This window comes from Sinocyclocheilus grahami, unplaced genomic scaffold (genome assembly GCF_001515645.1).
Source record: "Sinocyclocheilus grahami isolate Dianchi unplaced genomic scaffold, SAMN03320097.WGS_v1.1 scaffold730.1, whole genome shotgun sequence".
NCBI lineage: Eukaryota > Metazoa > Chordata > Actinopteri > Cypriniformes > Cyprinidae > Sinocyclocheilus > Sinocyclocheilus grahami.
In genome coordinates, this window is record NW_015505909.1 from 327,883 (window position 1) to 350,622 (window position 22,740).

At 41.2% G+C, this 22,740-nt stretch overlaps 1 protein-coding gene and 1 long non-coding RNA gene across 11 annotated transcripts in view; one reads left to right on the plus strand and one right to left on the minus strand.

The window, feature by feature from the left end:
* epb41l2 (erythrocyte membrane protein band 4.1 like 2) overlaps positions 1-17,649 on the plus strand; it is a 56,576-nt gene extending 38,927 nt beyond the window's left edge. For 4 of the 10 annotated variants that reach the window (XM_016244679.1, XM_016244681.1, XM_016244683.1 and 1 more), the window contains 8 exons: positions 2,891-3,049; positions 5,425-5,478; positions 6,648-7,217; positions 8,088-8,216; positions 8,714-8,812; positions 9,244-9,324; positions 11,819-11,930; positions 16,735-17,649. In XM_016244679.1, the coding sequence (XP_016100165.1) occupies positions 2,891-3,049; positions 5,425-5,478; positions 6,648-7,217; positions 8,088-8,216; positions 8,714-8,812; positions 9,244-9,324; positions 11,819-11,923 (1,197 nt within the window). In that variant the 3' untranslated portion in view covers positions 11,924-11,930; positions 16,735-17,649. The remainder of the gene's footprint in view (positions 1-2,890; positions 3,050-5,424; positions 5,479-6,647; positions 7,218-8,087; positions 8,217-8,713; positions 8,813-9,243; positions 9,325-11,818; positions 11,931-16,734) is intronic. The other 6 variants (XM_016244685.1, XM_016244686.1, XM_016244682.1 and 3 more) reach the window with 5 other exon arrangements.
* Positions 17,461-22,740, minus strand: LOC107560494 (uncharacterized). Its single transcript, XR_001605740.1, has 2 exons — positions 21,767-22,740; positions 17,461-19,444 (listed from the first exon to the last, which is right to left on the minus strand). It is a non-coding gene; the product is annotated as an uncharacterized lncRNA (long non-coding RNA).

The following is a 22,740-nucleotide window of genomic DNA, read 5'->3' on the forward strand; positions in this document are numbered from 1 at the left end:
GCGAGTGCGTGAGAGAGTGTGTGCGAGAGAGAGAGAGAGAGTGTGTGTGAGAGAGAGAGAGAGAGAGTGCGAGAGAGAGAGAGAGTGTGTGAGAGTGTGAGAGAGAGTGTGTGTGAGAGTGTGAGTGTGTGTGTGCGCACCAGTGCATGGACTGCATGCTAAAGCGGGTGCATGTCTGCAGGTGAACTGAATGTACGTGATATGTGGTGTTTTTAACATTTGTGTAAATGTCATGTGGGAATGGTTCTCATAACATCACTAATAGTATTTCCCTAATCAGACAGGTGACTTTCTGCTTTGGTTTTGGTGATTGTTTACATTTTATTTTGTAACTAAATGAATGTACTCATCCTGGGGTGACCCTCTCAGTGCCAAAGACACCTGGCTCATGACCCCTGAGATAGACACGTCACATAATAACAAGCTGATTTGGAGCATTTAGTTAGTGGTTACCTGGAAAAATGTGGCCTGAATGTCAGGGATGAAAGCTGAAGTGTGTAATCACTGTCGCCAAACACTATTAAATAGTTATTTTACATTCCTTTTGGCAGTTTGTTCAGATAATGAGTCGTCTAAGAGGTCCCGATGCTCAAGCAAACAGATCAATCACAGCGTCAACTAGGGCTGTGCAAAAAATCGAATGCGATTTTCATGCGCATCTCGTCAGTAAAGCCGCCCCTGTGATTAGTAGTAAAGCTATAGTATAGTAGTAGTGAAGGCAATGAATCGCCTGCGATTTTGTGTAGCTTGTCAGTGAACTACACCTCTGTGCTGGAGATTTACTACTAATCACAGAATCGGCTTTACTGACGACATGCGCATGAAAATCGCATTAGATTTTTTGCACAGCCCTAGTGTCAACCTACTGATGACCTACTGAAATAATTGTGTGTCTTTGGCACTGAGGCAGTGTATCACTGCACCGCTCCAGTCCTCAGTGTGTAAACAAGTCCTGCCTCACTGCTCCCCACAGACGCTGACCTCTGATGCTCGTAATCCCACTGTTTCACCAGAATCAAACCATTACTAGGATTACCAGGGCCCTTCAAATGGAGAAGACTGATTGATCTTATGCAAGATGACCGTAGGGTTCTTCTTGTGAATGCACTAGTTTGAGTTAGACAGCTTATTTCATTGGATGTAAATGAAATTGAGTCTGTGAGGGACAGACGTACAGTCAGAGCAATAGACTGTACTGTTTTAAGGCCCTGAGCTCATTTTTAACACCTACAATCTTTTGACTGAAAATCCATCTTTCCACAAAAGTTCTGCAATGTTGTATCAGCGGGAATATGAACAGCTGGATGTACAACATATAAAGATCCTGTTATACTTGCACCAAAGTTGTTTTTCATTCTTCGCTCAAGGGGTCAAGCAATACCTGAAGAACCGTGTACTGTGTACGCCGAAGGTGTCACATTTTGCAGCGCCTGAAAATAGGCGAATGGGACAGTTGGGAAAATATTGCGTAAATAAGTGTCCTTATATCTCGAAGAATTAGGGGTGTAACGATTCACTCATTTTCTCAATGCATCAATTATAAATCCTGCCAGTGCCTATCGATCTTAAAACTTGGAATTGTGAACCATTTGTTTCAGCCTAGGAAAAAAAAACTATATATGGAATAATTTGCAATGTGTTCTCAGCTCTAAAATATTTTATCAGAACATTGCATGTGTAAGTAACGAAGCAAGCAGAATACGGCTGTTTCTAAAGCACGCAGTGCCGTCTGCTGTTAAAAACTAAGCTCAGAATCCATTCAAGAGAGAATCGCGATGCCTTCGGAAAATCTTGATAAATAAAAATTATCGATTCGTGATGCATCGATGTATTATAGCAGCCCAGTTCTATTTTAAGTAGCCTGTATGGACTCATATTTAATGTGTTTACTCTTTTTATTACCTAATACATGCTAGGAGAAGCATTTACATCATATGAATGCACTTACAAAAACCCAGAATGCAATCATTATTCGAAATTCAATTGAATCTCATTGTGAATCTGATCAAATTGGTCTGAATTTGCAAACATTTTTCCTGAATCAAGTTAAAAACCTGTGAATCGTGAGTTGTCGCCTGACCGGCTGTAGGGTTACCCAAATACACAGAGCTTACAAAAAGTGCATAAGCTTGAGCAAAACAAAAGCTTAATCCGATTTTATTCCTGTTTTGAAATGTGTTTTGAAACACCATCTTGACAAACTTTTGGAACGTTCGTTTTTTCCCCACTGAAGTAGATCTGCACTGTTATGACTAGAAATGGCTGCTTAGACGGGTGTCACCGAGATGTCCGTCGAGGAAACCAGCTGACTTCTGTGCCTCTCAGATGCCTTTGCTAACACCTGTCACTCCTGACGTCACAATGCACCATTGTCTGGTTGAGTCTAAGTAGATTTAAGAAGACGACCCATAATCCCAACTGTCTCACGCTCCAGATGAACTAGCCTTTTGTTCTTATTTTGTTCTTAATGGCATTACACCCATTCATCAGTTCACTAGTAAATCAGGGCCTTAACAGTCTGTATTTCTGTCCCTCACAACCTCATTTTCTTTCATGTCAAATTACGACTAAAACAATAAAGCTGGACGTCATTATTTATTGAGAGATGTTCCAGAACCCTACGGCTCTGTTCCAAATCTAGCGAGCTTCCTTGCGGCATCATGACTGCACACAATGCCAATGTAAATATTATCTCCTGCTGCTGGGTCTTTGAACAGAGCTCAGGACTCCAGGTCTTAACATCCGTCCATCCGTCCACTGGGGTGCGTCTGGCGAGCAGTGAGGTTCGACTCTAATGTGGTTCTGGTCTCTCCATGACTAATGTGCTGGTTGTTGGTTGTCCCTTTGTCCTCCCCCTGTCTGCCTCTCGCTGGTGCTGTGGGCCCATCAGGACTTGGATAAGACCCAGGAGGATGTGTTGAAGCATCAGGCTAGCATTAGTGAGCTAAAGCGCAGTTTTATGGAGGCTACGCCCGATCCCAGGCCCAGTCAGTGGGACAAGCGCCTGACGGGCAGCCCTGCCACCTCCCTGCGCCTGCAGGCTCAAGGGGTACGTGTGCTTCTGCTCGGGATTCGGACGCCTCCTCAGACGCTCTGCATGTCCTGCACTTCCTGTCCTTCTCGCTCTCCTCTACTGAGAAGCTGGTTTACTGTGTTTTCTGTTGTTCAATGGGACAGTTGGGAAAATATTGCGTAAATAAGTGTCCTTATATCTCGAAGAATTAGGGGTGTAACGACTCATTTTCTCAATGCATCAATTATAAATCCTGCCAGTGCCTATCGATCTTAAAACTTGGAATTGTGAACCATTTGTTTCAGCCTAGGAAAAAAAAACTATATATGGAATAATTTGCAATGTGTTCTCAGCTCTAAAATATTTTATCAGAACATTGCATGTGTAAGTAACTGGAAGCAAGCAGAATACGGCTGTTTCTAAAGCACGCAGTGCCGTCTGCTGTTAAAAACTAAGCTCAGAATCCATTCAAGAGAGAATCGCGATGCCTTCGGAAAATCTTGATAAATAAAAATTATCGATTCGTGATGCATCGATGTATTATAGCAGCCCAGTTCTATTTTAAGTAGCCTGTATGGACTCATATTTAATGTGTTTACTCTTTTTATTACCTAATACATGCTAGGAGAAGCATTTACATCATATGAATGCACTTACAAAAACCCAGAATGCAATCATTATTCGAAATTCAATTGAATCTCATTGTGAATCTGATCGAATTGGTCTGAATTTGCAAACATTTTTCCTGAATCAAGTTAAAAACCTGTGAATCGTGAGTTGTCGCCTGACCGGCTGTAGGGTTACCCAAATACACACAGCTTACAAAAAGTGCATGAGCTTGAGCAAAACAAAAGCTTAATCCGATTTTATTCCTGTTTTGAAATGTGTTTTGAAACACCATCTTGACAAACTTTTGGAGCGTTCGTGTTTTCCCCACTGAAGTAGATCTGCACTGTTATGACTAGAAATGGCTGCTTAGACGGGTGTCACCGAGATGTCCGTCGAGGAAACCAGCTGACTTCTGTGCCTCTCAGATGCCTTTGCCAACACCTGTCACTCCTGACGTCACAATGCACCATTGTCTGGTTGAGTCTAAGTAGATTTAAGAAGACGACCCATAATCCCAACTGTCTCACGCACACACACACACGCCTCCTGTCCTCTACACGAGCCAATGGCTGGGCAGTTCTCAATCTGATTAGTGCATCAGTTCACTCTGATTGGCTCTTTGAGTTCTGTTGTTCATGCTGCACATTTGCTCATTCTGTCCCTTGGTTTCCTCACTGCTCTCACGAGTATATTTTGTGTTTTTCTCTTGTGTTTCCTGGCAGAATGCTTTTCTCATTGTTTGCTCATCTCAGTTGCTGTTTTCAATGCATTGTGTCTCTTTCAGCTGCGCACATGTTCCGTTTATTTATATGCGTTTTAAAGTTGCTCTTTTATTAGTCAGTGTAAATGATCAGCTCCTGCCAAAAGACTATATTGCACATTTTGACGTGTGTGTGTGTGTGTGTGTGTGTGTGTGATGTTTGCATTTTATTTGCACACGTTTCACATTCTTGATTCCGTCATTGTGTGAAACACTGTCTCTGGGTTACAAACACTGTTGTTTGCACGCATGCTCTCTGCTCTGTTCATGTCGAAATGCTGCTATTCCTGTAGACGAGAAACATTTCTGATTATCATCAATGTTGAAAACAGTTGTGCTGCACAATATTTTTGTGGAAACCGAAACATTTAAATTTTTCAGTTCAAAAGAACAGCAGTTATTTGAAATAGAAATCTTTGTGTGTCTTTACTGTCACTTTTAGATAAATTTAATGCATCCTTACTGAATAAATTAATTGATTAAAAAACAAATGACCTTTTGAACAGTAGTGTGTAGATATGAATTATGTAAACCGTAATTATTTCTTATGTATCTAAAAAGTAATGTACAATTAAACCATCAAAATCAAAACACAGTCAACTGTGTCAAATATGTTGCCATTATCTGCCACAATATAATTGAGATTTGAGAGCTACAGCTATATTTACACAGACATCCATCAGTACACAGCTCTTCTAGTGAATCACACACGAGATCAGCTGTAGAGGGCGTTTCACTGCTGCGTCTGATTGCCAGACTGCTCATAAGCTTCCAGTAACAACATAATTAGCCATTAATTTCCATCTCTGCCGTCGTGTGTGTGAGACTTCTTGTTTTGTGTGCGTGATCATTGCTGGCTCTCAGACCCCTTCACACCTGCTGTCTCGGGTCGCCCGATCACTGGTGCTCAGTTGAGACACATGAGCGTGTAGAGCTGGTCTCAAAGGCATCTCCTGTGATCGGGTCACACAGGCAGGTCTCGTCCCGTGAAGGACTCCTCTGAGAGCGTGTGTTTGAGTGACTGTCCTATGATTACCTCCAGGTTCCACAGAAAACCCCTCCCTGTCCTGAGACGGACATCAGAGACGCCAGCAAGGTGGTCCATCGTCCTCGCTCAGCCTAACACCTAACATCACCTGAGCAAACACGCACCTAACATTGCACACACATCTCATCCTTTTTCCATTGCAGACATCATGACTCCAGCCCTCTTCACCAGATTGATCATCTATCTGTTTGTCCATGCATTCATTCATCTTTCAGCTTGTTATGATCGTCTCTCTTTCTCGTTATGTTGCTTGTTGATTGTATGTGTGTGGTGTTGCAGTGTTAGTGCATGGACCTTAGTCGGAGGAGACGCCATGTTTGATTCAGTACCAATGAGAGCAGTGCTGTGAGCGATAGACGTACAGTGTGTTCAATCAGACAAGAAAAATATGTGACCCTGGAGCACAAAAGCAGTCTTAAGTCGCTGGGGTATATTTGTAGCAGTAGCCAACAAACCATACATCAATGGAAAGCTTATTTATTCAGCTTGATGTATAAATGATGTATAAATCTCAATTTTGAAAAATTTACACTTGAGACTGGTTTTGTGGTCCAGGGTCACATATCTAAGCGTCTTACAAGAAGACATTTCATTGAGAGACGAATGTGGATGTAATACAGTAATAAGGATTGTTTTCAGTTCAGTTTTCAGCAATAGACCCTTTAGCAGACATGATTATACTTAAAAATGTAATTGACATTTATAACACTGTACTTTGTTTTATTACAATGGCTTTAAATGACACAAAACTAGTTAACATTGTTAATACTGCTGCAGAGGGAGGGCAAATATGACATCTCTTCTGAGCAAAGTAATCAATCTCTCTAATTTATATTAGATTCTCAAAAATTATATTTGTTGTAGTTTCCGTTCACAACTGAAGAAGTTTACCAACTATGATGACTTCTGAGAGCCGCAGCAATGTTTCCTCTCGTTTTAGGCACCAGACAAGGTTTTATTCTTGTAGACCGTTTTGCTGCTTCTCAAGTACGCATCACACATTTCAGTGTGTTTTCAAGGTCCGCAAAACCGCACTCATTGAACAGACTGTACATCTCTAAGTCACAGCCTTGTTTTTATTTGCATTACAATGACATTGACTTCGACTAAGGTCCGCAGGAAGTTTGTTTCCTTCAGTTTTTGTTCCGTGGTCATGGTTTATGTTTTTTGCTTTTCTCTCCATCCCTCGTGTGTGTTTGTGTGCTTGTCTGGTGTAGAGCGCAGAGGTCAAACCCGAAGTCAACGGCCAGCCAGAGGTCATAGAGGTCATGGAAGAGACCGTTGTCATCGAGGAAGTCATCAAAGCCAAACCCAAAAGCCCCGCTCCTGAGGCATCGTTTACCGCGGAGACAGAGTGCGCTGCGGAGGTCAAGGAGGAGAGGAGTTTATCGTCAGACAGCGAGAGCGAAGAGGAGGCGGAGTACCACGCTCAGCCACCCAGCACGAGCATCTCCACCCAGCAGATCAAAGAAGAGCCCGAGGAGGAACAGGAGGCGGTGCTTACTCAACAAGCCCCGCCCTCTGGGGTAGAGTCACAGCCAATCACAGAAGCAGCTGAGCCCGGCCCTGCGGCGGAGGAAGAGAAAGCAGCGCAGCCTCATGAGAAAGAGCGTACAGACGAGCCGCTGGCGACACCGGACGAAGCTCCCAACGGACACGCCCTCCAAGCTGAAGCCCCGCCCACTCTCAGAACTGCGGCCGCCGAGAAGGAGGAGCCTCACATCGTCAACGGCAGCGCCTCTCGCGTCGAAACAGAGCACCTGCCGCAGGTTATTTGTTATTCGGAGGTAATTGACATCCCGAGCTGAGATGGCCGTCTACGCTTTCCCTGCGCCGCCACTCTTCTCCTCATCTCCTCTTCCATTTCCCACTCCTTCCTCCTTCCTGGACGAAGATCCTGCTTTATCTGCGCTCAAGCTGAAATGTCTCTCTAGCCCTTTCTAAAGGAAGCGATTGCAGTATAAAAGAAAGCGTTTTGTTCGCTTAAATGTTCGTCATTCCATCCTCTCGCCTTTAAGTTGATTTTATATTCCATCCTACTCGACTACTCACACACACACACACACACACACACACATAACACACACACACAAACAAACACACAATATTCTGAGTCACACATGTGGAGCGCTGCATGCGGGGGCTTATATCTTGTGCATCGTTGCACGGGGCTTTGTGGTACATGTTTTATGTTGCATACTTGATATCCTAATTATATGATAAGTGTGTTTACATTGATTCTTCACTCTGCTAGTAAAGATAAAGCAGCAGAAACTTCAGTAATGCCACTGAAATGATCACACATCTGAAGTACTGATAAAAATAAAAGCGCAATATATTAACATCTGATATCGTATGCACACAGCGCTGTGTTTTTGTGCTTTTGCATGTTTGTGTTGTCCTGTCAACACTGCCAAAGATCACGAAACCAAAACTGCATTGATGTATGGTCTCATGGACATTTGGAAACTTTTTGGTTCTTATTAGTCTGTTTGTAGGCTGCATGCGTTATACCAAAGACGTTTATAGTGGTGTTTCTTTGAGCTGCATGAGCTTCCTCTCTGCGTTGTGCTGTGTAGTAGTGGTGGTGTGTTTGTGACGTCAGACCGGATGCCTCTTGTACGTGTGTCACACTGACGGCCTCTGTCTCTCCGTAGCCTCCTGTTGTGAAGACTGAGATGGTTACGATCTCAGACACATTTGCTGCTCAGAAGACGGAGATATCCACTAAGGAGGTCCCCATCGTTCACACGGAAACCAAGACCATCACGTACGAGGCCGCCCAGGTGAGAGGGGTCACATGATCCTGTGACGTTTCTTACGTGAAATCATAGGAATCACATTTGCTCAGGTCAGGAGTCACTGCACTGGATCATATATACTGTATAAAGTTGTATCTCGACCAAATATTGTCCTATCCTAACAAACCATACATCATTGGAAAGATTATTTATTCAGCTTTCAGATGATGTATAAATCTCAATTTGGAAAAATTGACCCTTATGACTGTTTTTGTGGTCCAGGGTCATATATTTCCCCATGAGGTAGCTTTAATGTGGTTCGCTATGTTTTGTCAGTATCTTGTAGTTTAGTTCTACTATTTCAAAAGAGTGGCTTGTCTGTCATTGAACTGCTTTGAAACTATCCTGTCAAGCTGCTCATAATTTTGACACCTTCACCAACATTGACTAAAACGGTTGGCATTAATGCAGAATCACGCAACTGTGTTGCTGTCAGAGTGATGAGAGCGTTTGTGTTTGTTTGTTCTGTCTGTGATTGATAGCTGGATGGTAATGGAGACGGGGAGCCAGGCGTGCTCATGACGGCTCAAACCATCACCTCCGAATCACTCTGCACCACCACCACCACACACATCACGAAGGTAACACACGCTCACACACACACACACGCTCTCTCTCTCACACACACACGCTCACACACACACACACACACACGCCGCTGGCTGTGGCATTTGGGCTGATAAGAGAGGTTGTGAGATGATGATGATCCTGTTCAGGATGTAGGATATTAGCTGACACTGTCTGTTACGAGTAGGGTTATAGATGCAGAGCTGACAAACCTCTTCATTTGTTTTTGTTCTACTTGAGCAGGTTCCCCTGTATTTTAATGTCAGTAGTGAGTGTAATCTACGACCAGTGTTTAAAGACATCAAAAAAATTTGGTGTAGGATTTACTTTGAAAGCTTGAATTTTCACTCAGAAATTGCTGGTAAATTGTTGTGAATAACGTGTTGTCCTGTACCTCTGTTCAGTGCGGTGCACATCATGTCTGTGTCTCTTTAATGATTGACAGACACTAAAGGGCGGGCTGTCAGAAACTCGCATTGAGAAGCGCATCGTCATCACGGGAGACTCTGACATTGATCACGATCAGGTGAGATGCACGCATACAACTGTCGTTTATATTATATAAAGCCAGATGCACACTCTTTGACTTGTGCCTCAGTCTGTAAATGTTCCATCTCAGACTATTTTTGGACGTTGTAGCAGGTTTCTTTGGTCTGATCGCAGAGAGTGACACATTTCCACTGGTGTGTCTCATTATGTATCGCTCCCTTCAACATGGTCTTCTCAGGGTTTGTTGTGCAGAGCAAACAGTCAACCCAGACGCTTGTGACTTTATTGAATCCTTTTAAACGTTTGCTCAAAAGCTTGCTTTGGTTTGTGTGTCATCAGTGAGGATGTCAGAACTCGATCTGATTGATCAGTCAGTGCTGTCAATCACGACCAAATCCTCAGATGTACATCATACAGTTCGGGGTGGATGATATGGCAGAAATATCTTATGATTTATTTTTTCAGGCAGGATTACGATCAACAAACTTATGATTCTTTTTCGTGTTAGTTTTTAAGGTTATTTTGCAAGTTACTGAGCAGTACAGCCACACTAATTTCCCTATTTAACAAATATAGCCCTACAAGGTAAACGAAAAAAGAATGACAAACCGTTTAGGCAAATGCAGGGGTGAGCGATTTCTCTTTATTGCATTGTTAATTAAAAATGAGAGCAAAAATGCAAATGATAAAGAATAGGACAAATATAAGATAACAATAAAATAAACAGTGCCTTAAATTTTTCTGGTACAGTAAGCCTATTTAACAGCAGCATTCAAGTCAGAAATTAATCAAAAATTAATGAATAATCAAGTGTAAAAACAAAACACTACATAGTCTTCACTGTATAATTTAAATATACATTGATTTTGATTAAAGCTACTCAAGTTGAGAGATACTAAAGCAGTGTTCTCTTATACTTCACATTAACGGTACAGACAGCAGCAGGTTTATTAGGCTGCTGTCACTTTAAGACGAATGCACTGATCTAGTATATTCACACACATTCACACACACATCACTTAAGACAGAGACAACTGTGTTTATGTAAACTTTGTGTTTTTGACAGTTTAAGTGCAATATTACACAAAAGAAAACTCGTGTGCTGTTGTGCTTTCTGTGCATGTCAGGACAGAGTGTGAGTAAAATTGTTTGAAAGTCTAAACTGGCAAAGCTTTAAAACATGCAATAATAAACTTTTGCGATAACGCAAGTCAGCCAGTCTCTCAGTAAAGACTTTTTAATCATTCATAATCTAATATCATCATGTTACCCTACATACAGTCTAACCTAAAATACGTCTGATTTCTTGCCATTTTTCTTAGCGTTTATTCAGTATCTCACTGGGTTCATATTGTACAGTCTGACGAGCAAAGTCGTAAAGTTGAGAAAGTCGCAGTGTGCAGCTGTGATTGTAGTGTGGAGGAGCTCATGATCCTCAGCTCCACAGATGCAGGACGACAGGTGCTTGTTTTAGCCGTGAGGTATTTCTGTCTGTCTGTGTCGTATGACGCACATATGCACACAGCTTCTGATAGGTCGGGAACATGCACACAGGTTACCATAGCGATGTGACATTTGCCATCCTCATACAGTCATGGCCAAAAGTTTTGGCAGTGACAAATTTAGTGTTTTGCAAAGTTTGCTGCTTCAGTATTTGCAGATTATTTTCCACATGCGTCTATGATATACTGAAAAACAATGATAAGCATGTCATAAGTTTTAAAGGCTTTTATTGGCAAAAAAGTATAATGAGTCAATATTTACAGTGTTGACCCTTGTTCTTCATAACTTCTGCAATTCGCTCTGGCATGCTGGATATTAGCTTCTGAGCTGAATCCTGACTGATGGCAATCCATTCTTGCCTTATTAGTTCTCAGAGTTGATCACAATTTGTGGGCTTCTGCTTGTCCACTCGCCTTGTGAGGACTGACCACAGGTTCTCTATGGGATTGAGATCCGGGGAGTTGCCTGGCCACGGATGCAACATTTTAATGTAATGATCTTCGAGCCACTTCTTTATCGCTCTTGCTTTGTGACATGGTGCTCCATCATGCTGGAAAATGCACGGATCATCACCAAATTGCTCGTGGATTGTTGGAAGAAGTCGCTCTTGCAGGACGTTTTGATACCATTCTTTTTCATGTTAGCTGGTCATTTTGTGTCAGGGTCAAAACAGTGAAATTAGTTTTTGTGAAAAGTTCATTTTTTGGCCAATGAAGCTTTTAGCAATTATTTAAAGTGCATCTGATCACTCTACACAATAATCTCTACACAAACCATGTGAATGAACACCACAACAGCTTAAGCAGCAAACTTTGCGAAACACAAAATTTATGTCAGTGCCAAAAGTTTTGGTCATGACTGTAGACTGAGAGACGTTCACGCAGGTCCCAGCATCAGTCGTTCACGTGCATGTATGTTTCCCATCATCTGTGTTGTGTTTTCATTCTTGTGTTGGGTTGTTCATTTTTTACTTTAAATCTTTTGTTTGCTTTTGTTTGTTTGTGTTGGTTTACTGTGGGCGGGGTCAGGCATTGGCCCAGGCTATAAAGGAGGCCAAAGAGCAGCACCCTGACATGTCCGTCACTCGCGTGGTGGTCCACAAAGAGACGGAGCTCGCCGAGGACGAGGACTGAAGGACAGGTAAGCACATGGCAACAAGCACCACTCTTGACAACCGGCTCCTCCTGCTCCAACCTGGCAGCTCCTCCTCCTCCTCGACCTGGAGCCTGTCGTTTCTCCCTTTTTGTTTGTTCTTTTTCTTGTATTCATCTCTCCTTTTGTGTTTGTTTCTTTCTTTTCTCTGTCCTGGGTCTGCTCTGTGTGCTTCTCATGGTAACACTCATTTGTGCTGAACTGGTTCTGACTCTTATTTTAGAGGATCCTCATACACCTTTGAATGATCTCTACATGAAAAATCAAGTAGTAGTATTATTTGGTAATGTTGAGTCCCTGACTTGCATCATCCTTGAAATATAAAACACTTTAAGTACTGTAGTGAATGTTTTTTTGCTAATCACTGCTACCTAATAAAATAATTAATTAGACTTAGAAAAATATTAGTATTTATTATAAATATAGCTTCAAGTGACAGTTAAAGAGGCAAGCACAACAGAGGCAAGATGAGGAGCTAAGCAAGCATGGCTAGGAACATTAGCCCAACTGCAAAAATGAGTAATCAAAGACATTTATAGATGAATCAAGGCAAAAAAGTCATAAATCCAATCAATTGTTATATTAATTAATTGCTTATGTTTGACCAATAGGTGGCACTGTTGTCAAATTGATGTTGTGTGGTCAGTGTGAAGTGACAATGACACACAGGTTTTTGTCAATATATATATATCGATGCTTTGCAGAGATACAGCCTCAGAATCATGTTTTCATCATGCCATCAGAATTGTTGATTGGTTAAATTATAGCAGTTTGGATTTTCAAAACAAAATACATAAATACTTTTTGCCGCCATGGTCTGAAGATGATCTGAGCCAAATTTGGTGAAAAAACGGACAAACTGTCTAGGCGGAGTTCGAAAAAGTTGGTTTTTCACAATTTGAGTTGAATTACTGAAATAAATGAACTTTTCCATGACATTCTAATTTATTGAGATGCACCTGTAAATCAAAATGGCGGACAGGAAGTTTGGCCGATTATGGGATAATTGGTATTGATGTTCTCAGCGTGATCCAAGGAATCTGTCAAGACCAGTGGCATTATAATAAGCAAAACTAATCAAAAGCTATTAGCATTTTTTTTTTATCATTATAATTTTGACCACAAGGTAGCGCTGGCCTGAAACTTTTTTTCAGGGCGTGGTGGCAATGAAACATACCGAGTTTTGTAATGACACACCAATACATTTGTAAAATATAGCATTTTATAACAAAGTTTAAAACGGCTGACATGGGAAAATTGGGTATGGTTCAGCTTTGTATGTCGCACCAAATCTAAAGAGACCAGTCTTGTGACTTTTGGCCAAACCGTTCAGAAGTTATGAGCAAAAATATTTTTCATATCTCCTGACCACTAGGTGGCACTGTGCTGAAACACTGCGGGTACTCACAAGTCATGGTTATCATACACACCAAGTTTGACCTCAATACGCTAAAGCATTGAGGAGAAATATCCTCAAGTTCATTTCTGTGTGCTCTTTACTACTAAACTTGAATTCCACACATTTTTGGTCTAAAAATGATCTGATTTGATTTTTTGTGAAAATCAGAGTAACAGTCTAAGAGGAGTTCAAAAAGGTTTTTAAAAAAATTCAAAAATTGTTTTTAGCCCTTTGGTTCAAAAGTTATTAGCATAAATGTGAGTGCAGATTTGGACAGTTGGTGGCGCTAGAGGGTTTGAGTTAGAGACTCCAAATTTGCTGTGGTTAATGTTCAGACTGTCCTCTATCAGTGTGCCAAATTTCATAACTTTTTAATGACCTTATAATTATAGAATAATGAAAGCATCCTAGACTGAGAGTGCCTGATATCACTCTGTGTGCAGTTTAGGTGGCATCATTGATTTTAAGCCATCTAGATTTGTTGTCTATCATCTCATTAGCAGTCCTTGTTCCAGGACCTCATAATGAACAGGTGCAGTGCTGTAGTGCTCATATGAGCGCTGTCACGTCTCCAGCATGACCTTCACCCCCAGGAATCAATGAACTCCTCTGAAAGATTAAAGGCGCTTCTCAGCGCTGAGGACAGGTGGCTGCTGATGTGCTTCCCTCCGGATGTGTCAGCAGTGGGCGACTGTGCTGTTTCGGGATTAGAAATATCACAGCTCTGCTGCTGCTCACAGGCCAGAATATCTGCAGGAAATGTATTCAGATCTAGAGCACGGCTGACTGTACTCGATACCAGCCGAGGAGGGCGGCAGCAGGGCTCAGATGTTTCATTTCAACCTGTGAATATCAGGCTGTGAGGGATGAAGATACAGAGTCATTTCTAGTGTTTCATCAGCTGAGCATTCAACAGCGATACAGTACATCATATTCAGTTTGACGGTATGAAGCTTCATCATGGTAAACCCATTCTGCAGTGGAGAAGTGTTTGCATCCGTTCTGCACCTCTGCTGAACGTCCAAACATTCCTGCCACTTTTCAAACAGCAGCTAGTTTTGAGTGCAGGATCATCAGTTTTTTAAGGTTAAAGTCTTTATGAGGTACTTGCACACTGTTTTTGTGCACTAGTCCAAAAAGAGGGGTGACCGCTCAGTCTAGCAGACAGCATGATTTGTGTCATGTGACAATATATATTTATAAAGGGCTCATCAGGTAAAGTAAGCGTGAGAAAATATATCCAGCACCAAAATATCAAATGTATTATCAGTGGGAAAAAATCATGGAAATGATTTGGCTGAAGTGTTTATGAATTGAATGCCAGCTCTGGGGTAAAGTGTATCAGGTGCTTCGGGGTAAGATGTGCCAATGAAATATGAGTATTTCAGTAATGATCTGAATATTTCATCCTGGCTGCTTTATGAAAATGTAAATAATGTGCAGGAAAATAACACTTTAGGTCAGTGTATCAGCTGATAGTAGGGCTGTCAAGTGATTACAATTTTTAATCTGATTACATAATGTGCTGATAAGTTAGTCTTATTAATTGCACATTAGTTTTGGCTGAGAAATGACTCCCCAAACGATCGTTTAAAGTCATTGCATCGAAGAAGACGTTACAAAAAAGTAGCTTTAAAAAATATTTTGACTCAACATTGCATAAATGAAAATATGATGAATGGGTATTATTTTTTAATTTAATAATAAATATTACAATAAAACCTCCAGTACTTGGCAGCAAGTCACTGTCTTCATGAGTGAGTCATTGAATCATTCATTCAACTCATTTGTTAAAGTCCGTGTAAGGCACTATTAAATGTGTTCTGAGTTTGTCACACCGCAGAAAAATGTGTTATTAACCACCCAGCCAAATTTGAATGATTAATAAAACGCCAAGTAAATTAAACGAGGTAACAAAATCTTGAAAAAATAAGCAGTATTGTCTGCTCTCAACACGCTGTCTGCGCTTTGCCACGGCCACTCGCGGGAAAACTGCCTGGCGTCTCTCTCTACTGTCAAATATCACTACAACCTCTAGCAGCTTCATTTAAATAAGGAGACTGAGCTGTTTTGTAGATGATCGCAACCAGCTAATATGCATTTACGTGACGAAGGCAGAGCTAGCTAGCAAACTGTAGGCTGTAGTAACTATGGTAATTACAGTAACTCGTGATTGAGCGGGCGAACCACTGATGCTAATGCGCTATAGTTATTAAACGTGTTCGACTGGAAGCGGCGCTGCACAGACCGATCGGTGTCTGACATCAAAGTACCGCGAGAGCGATTCGAAAGCATAAAGAGCGTCTGCTCTCTAGAGCTCTCGCGGTACTTTGATGTCAGACACCGATCGGTCTGCGCAGCGCCGCTTCAAATCGAGCGCACCTCTTATAGTGTTCGAGTAGAGGCCGTGCTCAGTGTCTCCAGTAAAGCAAGCCACTTTAATTACTGATTATATTTGGGTTGAAGTGTTCTGGAACAGTGTTGTAAATACAACTTAACACTGATTTCTAGTCGTGTCCTCTTTTGGAAGACCAAACAAAGTAGTTTCGCTTTCACAACGAAGCACACAGCGTCTTCACGACATGGCGGCGGCAGCTACAATAAAGTTAAGCCTTCTTTCTTTGCGTGAACATTTGGGCGGCGTTATGCAAATCTTCCCACATAGTGATGTAGACATGTGGGGGAGGGCGTGGACCAGTCTTAACTTTTATAAAGAATATCTCTTTGGATTTGAGACTTTAGTCTTTGCAACTTTAGGGATCTTATCTATTCACGAACAGCTTGTAACACTCCACAGAAATTTGTGGAATGAAACACTGCTGTGTGCTGCTTAGAGACGCCCAGCAGTTCTGCTGTGAATTCAACTATTTTCGTTTGTGAAATTGAGCAAAACGCAATACTTGACAATACTGTGTCTAAAATGTAACACAACATTGACTACATGATGGATTGATATTGATTTTACACAATAGTTCAATAAATATGAAGTTAGTCATCCTGCATCATCAGTGTAAGATGACAGACAGGTCTGGATGGGGCACTGCTTTAATCATTTTGAAGTGTTATTATTATTATTTTTTATAATTAATCATGCCAAATTACCACATTAAATTAACAGGCCTTGATAAATATATATATATATATATGTGTGAATTTTTAAATGTAATCTGTATTCCTCAACTTGACATGAGTGACAGTGTGATAGTGCCATGAATACGTTTATACTGTAGAGCACATCTTTCTGTGGCTCAGGAGGTACTAGTCTCATCTGTGTTCTCTTAGCTTTCGTAAGAGTGGTACATCTTACCCCGCTCTCCGCGTGACTGAGTTTGATGTGCGAGGACACTGTGGAGATACAGATAGTAACGGTGTTTGCTGTGGCTTCTTTCACAGAGCTGAAGTCCAGCGCGCTCCTCCACGGCTCAGAGTTCATCCCTTCATCCGGAGGAGAGAAGAGCAGCTCTGATCCTGTACAGAAACACATCTTCATCTTCTGTCTTTCACAACCAGAACCACTTAGCTAACATTTGTAGCATTTTATTTTTTTAGTCTTCGTTTTATCTCTTTCCCTCAAAAGATCGTCTTTACCATTTATGAAGACCAGATTGATGTTATTTTTATTGTTAATTAGTCATTCACATTCCTAGTTCATGAGGAGGAGTAATGGATCACGTTGTGATGGAGTCCTTTGTAATAATAATAATAATAGGAGGAGCATGTGAGCATATGAAGGCGATGTTGAGGGGTGGGGTTATGATGGGGGCGGAGCTAAAGATGGGTGGGCTTTCCTGATGTCACGTGTGTTTGTAAGGGACCAGCACAGGACAGTGGCACTGTGTGATTTTCATTGGTGGACGGCAATCATTCCTCTATGCAGTCAAAACCTCAAACATTCCACCGAGGAGAGGACGAGCGGCGTTACCTCTCTCAGCAACAAGACGAAATGCAAAAACTCCATTCAACATGAAACCTAGGCAGCTCTTTGGGAACTTTTTCATTTTCTGGCACCAATATTCAGATATATATATTTGAAGAAACCTGTTTTTCTTTGTTTTAAATCTGATGATTTTGGAGGTCGCTCCGTTTGCCCTTTTAAATCTTTTTAATCTGTTTGAGATACTTGTGATTAAATGAACAAATGAGATTGAACTGCCAGTGCTGATGTTTTTAGCGGTCGAGCGAGGCCCGTGCTCCCTGCTCTCTCTCTCTCTCTCTCTCTCTCTCTCTCTCTCTCTCCCATCTGCTCCATCAGCCCTGTGTATAGCAGTTAATGGTAGAATTGACTCTGTTCTTTTTTTTAAGCAGCTTTGGATGATCTGTCATGTTTTTATGCCCCACCCGACCCTTTGTGTAACACTCTTCCAATTAAAATTTGTTTATTCTCTAATAATCGTGAGACGGCTTGATCTTCAGTGACTGGGTGTGTGTGAAGCTTTGTGTTTGTGGGGGGTTTGATGGGATGGTTGCACTCGGGGTCCAAAATTCAAGGTGCATACAGTAGTTGTTTAGTTAGCGTTAGCATCACTGTTGTAGCAGTGATGTTAGATGCTGCAGTAGCATCCGTCAGCGTGACACATTCATGCTAGCGTCTACACATGATAATGAGTCCTTTACCTGTCCAGGACAAAAGAAGCAGCTTGGGTGTCACTACTCAGGATTCTCCGTATGTCATTAAACTGTATGCCAGTGTGTCTGCCAAACCATTGTTTACACTTTTAGTCACTCTTTCTTCTGGCTTTAGGGCTTTTTTGCTTCTTTGGTCATACAGGTTCTGATTCATGATCAAGCAAGATAAGTGTTCCATTGTCTAATTTTCACTCTTCACATCAAACTGCTCTACGAGAGGTTTCCTCCTTCGTTTAGTGAAACACCGCGGGTCATTTCAACATGAGCTTCGCTGAGGTGATTTGCACCAGGGTTAATAGGGTTTTTCCCCATTCATCTCGATGGTCGTAAGTGTCCCATTTGACCTGAATTCACCATATAATTAAAATGGTTTGTGTATGAAATGATTAAGTGCAATCTTCATCTCCTGTGAGCGTGCACCATTCAGATGACTCTAAACAAAAACACTATTTATTTCTTAATGGGTAAAAACTAAAAACAATAAATAAAAAAGCACCAAACTGCTGAATGCACCTTTAATTCACGCCAAGCTCCAGATGCATGTAAAAATTGGCATTGGTCAATAAAATAAAGTGACTGGCTGGAAGCTGAAATGTATGCATGATACAAGTGATAGTCCACTACAACAACACAAACATTACAATATTCATTTATATTCATATGCATTCTGAGCTAGATGGTTTGTGTTTTTCTTGCTTTAACTGGAGATTCTCAAACCATTTTTATTCATTGTAAAAGTACTACTGAAGTTCTCCCGAGGCCGTTTTTATTTCAGTCAGTCGCTGTGCTGTGACTGAACAATCAGAATAAGGAGAGCTGTGAAATACAACTAAAACCTTGCAAGACCTTGAGAGTGTTGTGATGTCTGAGAGCACACAAGCTGTTTTTGTGTCCTGCTGCGTGACACAGCGTACTCTTTAAGTTCATCCTGCTGTGCGGCTCCATTAAATATAGCGCAGAACAGGAGATTTCTGTCTCTGGTATTTGCTCATTACTCTTGATAAAGTTGAAGCCTTAAGTGTGAAGATGTGTCCTCAGACATCTTTGACATTCATGTCGTCAGCCATTTCTGATGTAGTTGAGTAGGATACTGTAAAGAACATGATTTTGCTGTTGGAACAGTAAAGGAAGAGGCTCAACATAACTGGTAATGATAGTCATTACAAACACAACACGCATTTGAAGATGAGTACAGCAGACTACATGGAAACTTTTCTTTTTGAATAATATGCATGTGTGTCTCATGACTTCCAGTCTGTCGTGTGAGGAGAGGTGCGTCTAAATCTAGCTTGATGTGGTCACATGCACGCTTCTCGTTCGTCTCTGATGGCTCAGGTGATCTGGACCGACTCTTCACAGGTGTTCTGTGTGTTTCATGCTCGTCTTGTCCGCTCTGTCCTGTGTCTGCAGCGCGGCCCGTAACACAGATGATAGGCTGTTTGCCACGGGTCTGGTGTCACGGCCAGCTGTTCCTCTGCTGAAAGATAGAAGGGAGTCTGATGAACACCAGCACGTAGACTCTCTCTCATCATCGTCTGGAGTCTCTGACACTCTTTTATCTACATGCAAAAAGACCTCCGTGACAGACCCGAGAAACTCTCAGCTTCTCATCTGCACTACGGCGTGTCAGTTTTACTGAAGGGGCAGTTCACCTGAAAACTCACTCTAATGTTGTTTCAGACCTGTATGAATTTCTTTCTTCTGGTGAACACAAAACGTGTTGTTTTGATAAAAGTGTGCAAGTAAACAGTTGCTGGTATAGCCATAGTATATGACTACCATAGTATGAAAAAACACTGGACGTCAATGGCTGCGGTCAGCTCTTTGGTTACACGCATTCATCAAAACATCTTTTGTGCTCAGCAGAAGAAACAAACTCATACAGGTCTGAAACAACATGAGAGTGAGTAAATGACGGTATGATTTTCATTTTTGGGTTTTAACCTTTGCAGACTAAACTGAACCTAATGGTAAATTGGCTGTTTGGGGAAATCACTGCTAGGTCCTCTGTAGTTACATGAGCTTTATGTTTCAAACATACTAACATTGTCTCATTAGCATCTGATCAAACAGCATCTTTAATTCTTTGTCATTCAAACACAAAGGATATTTGATGGCTCTGTATTTTCTAATTGTATTATTCACAAAATGTGCATTGCTCCTTCACAGGAATGCTGCTTTCATTCTTCATTTCCTGTTCCAAAGGAAAATAAATTAAGGTAGAGAAATAAAAAAACTCTATTTTTCTCTTATCTCTCTTATCTATTCTCTTATTCTCTAATCTAGGAGAAAACTGACAAATAGTACAAAGGTTGTGTGCGTGTGTGTGTGTGAGAGAGAGAGAGTTAGTGTGTGTGTGTGAGAGAGTTAGTGTGTGTGAGAGAGAGTTTGTGTGTGTGTGTGAGAGAGAGTTTGTGTGTGTGTGTGTGTGTGTGAGAGAGAGAGATAGTGTGTGTGTGAGAGAGAGAGTGTGTGTGTGTGTGAGAGAGAATCTTTATTACCTTTCAAAAGTATAACGTTACCAGAGTTTATAAATGGGTAAAGGATAAATGTGTGTGTTTATGTGGTTTATGAGGACACAAATTTGTATAATAACATGGGTATAACAGGTATTACAACGAGAAGGTGATTTATGAGGACATTTTCAGTGTCCCCGTAATTCAAAAGGCTTATAAATAATTCAGAATTCGTTTTTTTGAAAATCTAAAAATGCAGACAGTCTCCTGTGAGGGGTAGGTTTAGGGGTAGGGTTGGTGTAGGGCAATAGAATATACGGTCTGTACAGTATAAAAACCATTACGCCTATGGAGAGTCCCCACTTTTCACAAAAACAAACCTGTGTGTGAGTGTGAGAGTGTGTGTGTGCGCATATCCAGTATTTCCTGCTGGTGTCTTAAGTTGATGATGATGATGATGATGATGATGATGCATTGTTAACATGAATAACAGATGCTAGTGCAGCTACTAGACAAGGCTGGGATGGTTTTATCACCAGTTATAAAAATCATGAAACTGTAAGATTGAATCTTAAAATATGTAAAAAATATTATTTCATTGAAGTATCTAGCTGAAGTTTTTTAAATTATCAGCTTATAAATATGTTTTAGTAAATGCACTTTTGACATATTGCAAATAAATATAATGTAGGTCCTGCTTGTAATTTTTTCATACACACACTCAACTCATTATTCATGGTTATTTTCATTGAGCCTTTGAGTTATGATGGGAATATACAGTATATACACAAACACTATTATTCAAAAGGTGGTGGTCAGTTAGTTTTTTTTTCCTGAAAGAAATGTATACTTTTATTCACCACGGATGCATTCAATTGATCACAAGTGACAGTAAAGACACTTATAATGTTGCAGAAGTAACTTTCTCTTTCTGTTCATCTGTGAATCCTGAAAAATTAAAAGCATCACAGTTTCCACAAAAATATTGTGCAGCACGACTGTTTTCAACATTGCTAATAATCAGAAATGTTTCTCGAGCAGCAGATCAGCATATTATACTGATTTCTGAAGATCATGTGACACTGAAGACTGGAGGAATGATGCTGAAAATACAGCTGCACATCACAGACATACATTACAGTTTAACACAGATAACACAGAACACAGCTGTTTTAAACCGTAATAATATTTCACTATTTTACTGTATTGACTATTTTCAATCAAATAAATGCAGCCTTTAAAATGTTCTCAAACTTTTGAATGGTAATGTATATACTGTATATGTTCCGTCTCCCCGGTTTCCCTATTGCTTCTCATGGCTAACGTCAGTGTAAGAGTCTTACTCTCTCGGAGTTTCCAGCTGAGGAGAGCGATGAGCAGCAGCAGGAGAGCCGTCACGGGGAAGAAGACTCCCGTCCACAGAAACCATCCCGGGACCTCGCTCAGGAACGCCGCTGCAGTGGACATCAGCTCGGTCTCTGGAGCTGGACTCTGAGCTCTGAGGCAAAGCTGAAACCCGTGATGATTGAGAGGGATTTACGGCGGCTGGTTAATGCTTCACTGACTGACCTCTGAACTCCAGAGAGCCGCTGCTTCTCTGTGTTTTCTGTTGTTATCTGAACAAATGACATCAACAGAGAAGACAAACACACTAGTGCATGTCCGAATTAGTGAACACGGGCTTTCAGTGCTGCTAATGGAGGATGATCTGTGCTTTCTGCCTCTCTGAAACATGTCCGTATAAAAGACAGAGTTAGGATTTGATTTCTTTTGGGAAACAGCAGAAAAGTACTATATCCAGCTCACGTGCTGTACGGCTCTTCAGAAGCAAACCGAGGGAATCACTGAAACTCATCAACATCACAATATGCCAGTTGTGAGTAGTATGTGTTGAAATGGTATGAAGGCCGAGATGTTTAGAGAATAACCAGTTTTTCATGTCTTGAGAAGACTTCAGGTGTGGTGCATCAGTGCTGAAATCATCATCAACTAAACAAGCTTTTCCATGCTGCTTGTCCATGTCATATTTAAAATCCCACAGCAGAAGAATCGCAGCATCTTATACTGGACCTGAGTGAAAGCAGTGTTCAGGTCCTGAAGCGTGTGACTGCAGGAGCTTGATGTGTTTTCTCTTCATCAGAACAGACTGATGTTTTTCTCGATAGACTCGGTGTCTTGAGTTATTTAAATGAGCAATTCATGACAGGCATTTTCAAGAAGATTAAAAGCCTTTATCATGTCTCTGGTTTGTGCTCCTGACGGCTTCATTTACATACGGTGACATTTGATCAAGAAACCCAATGCATCTTTGATCTCA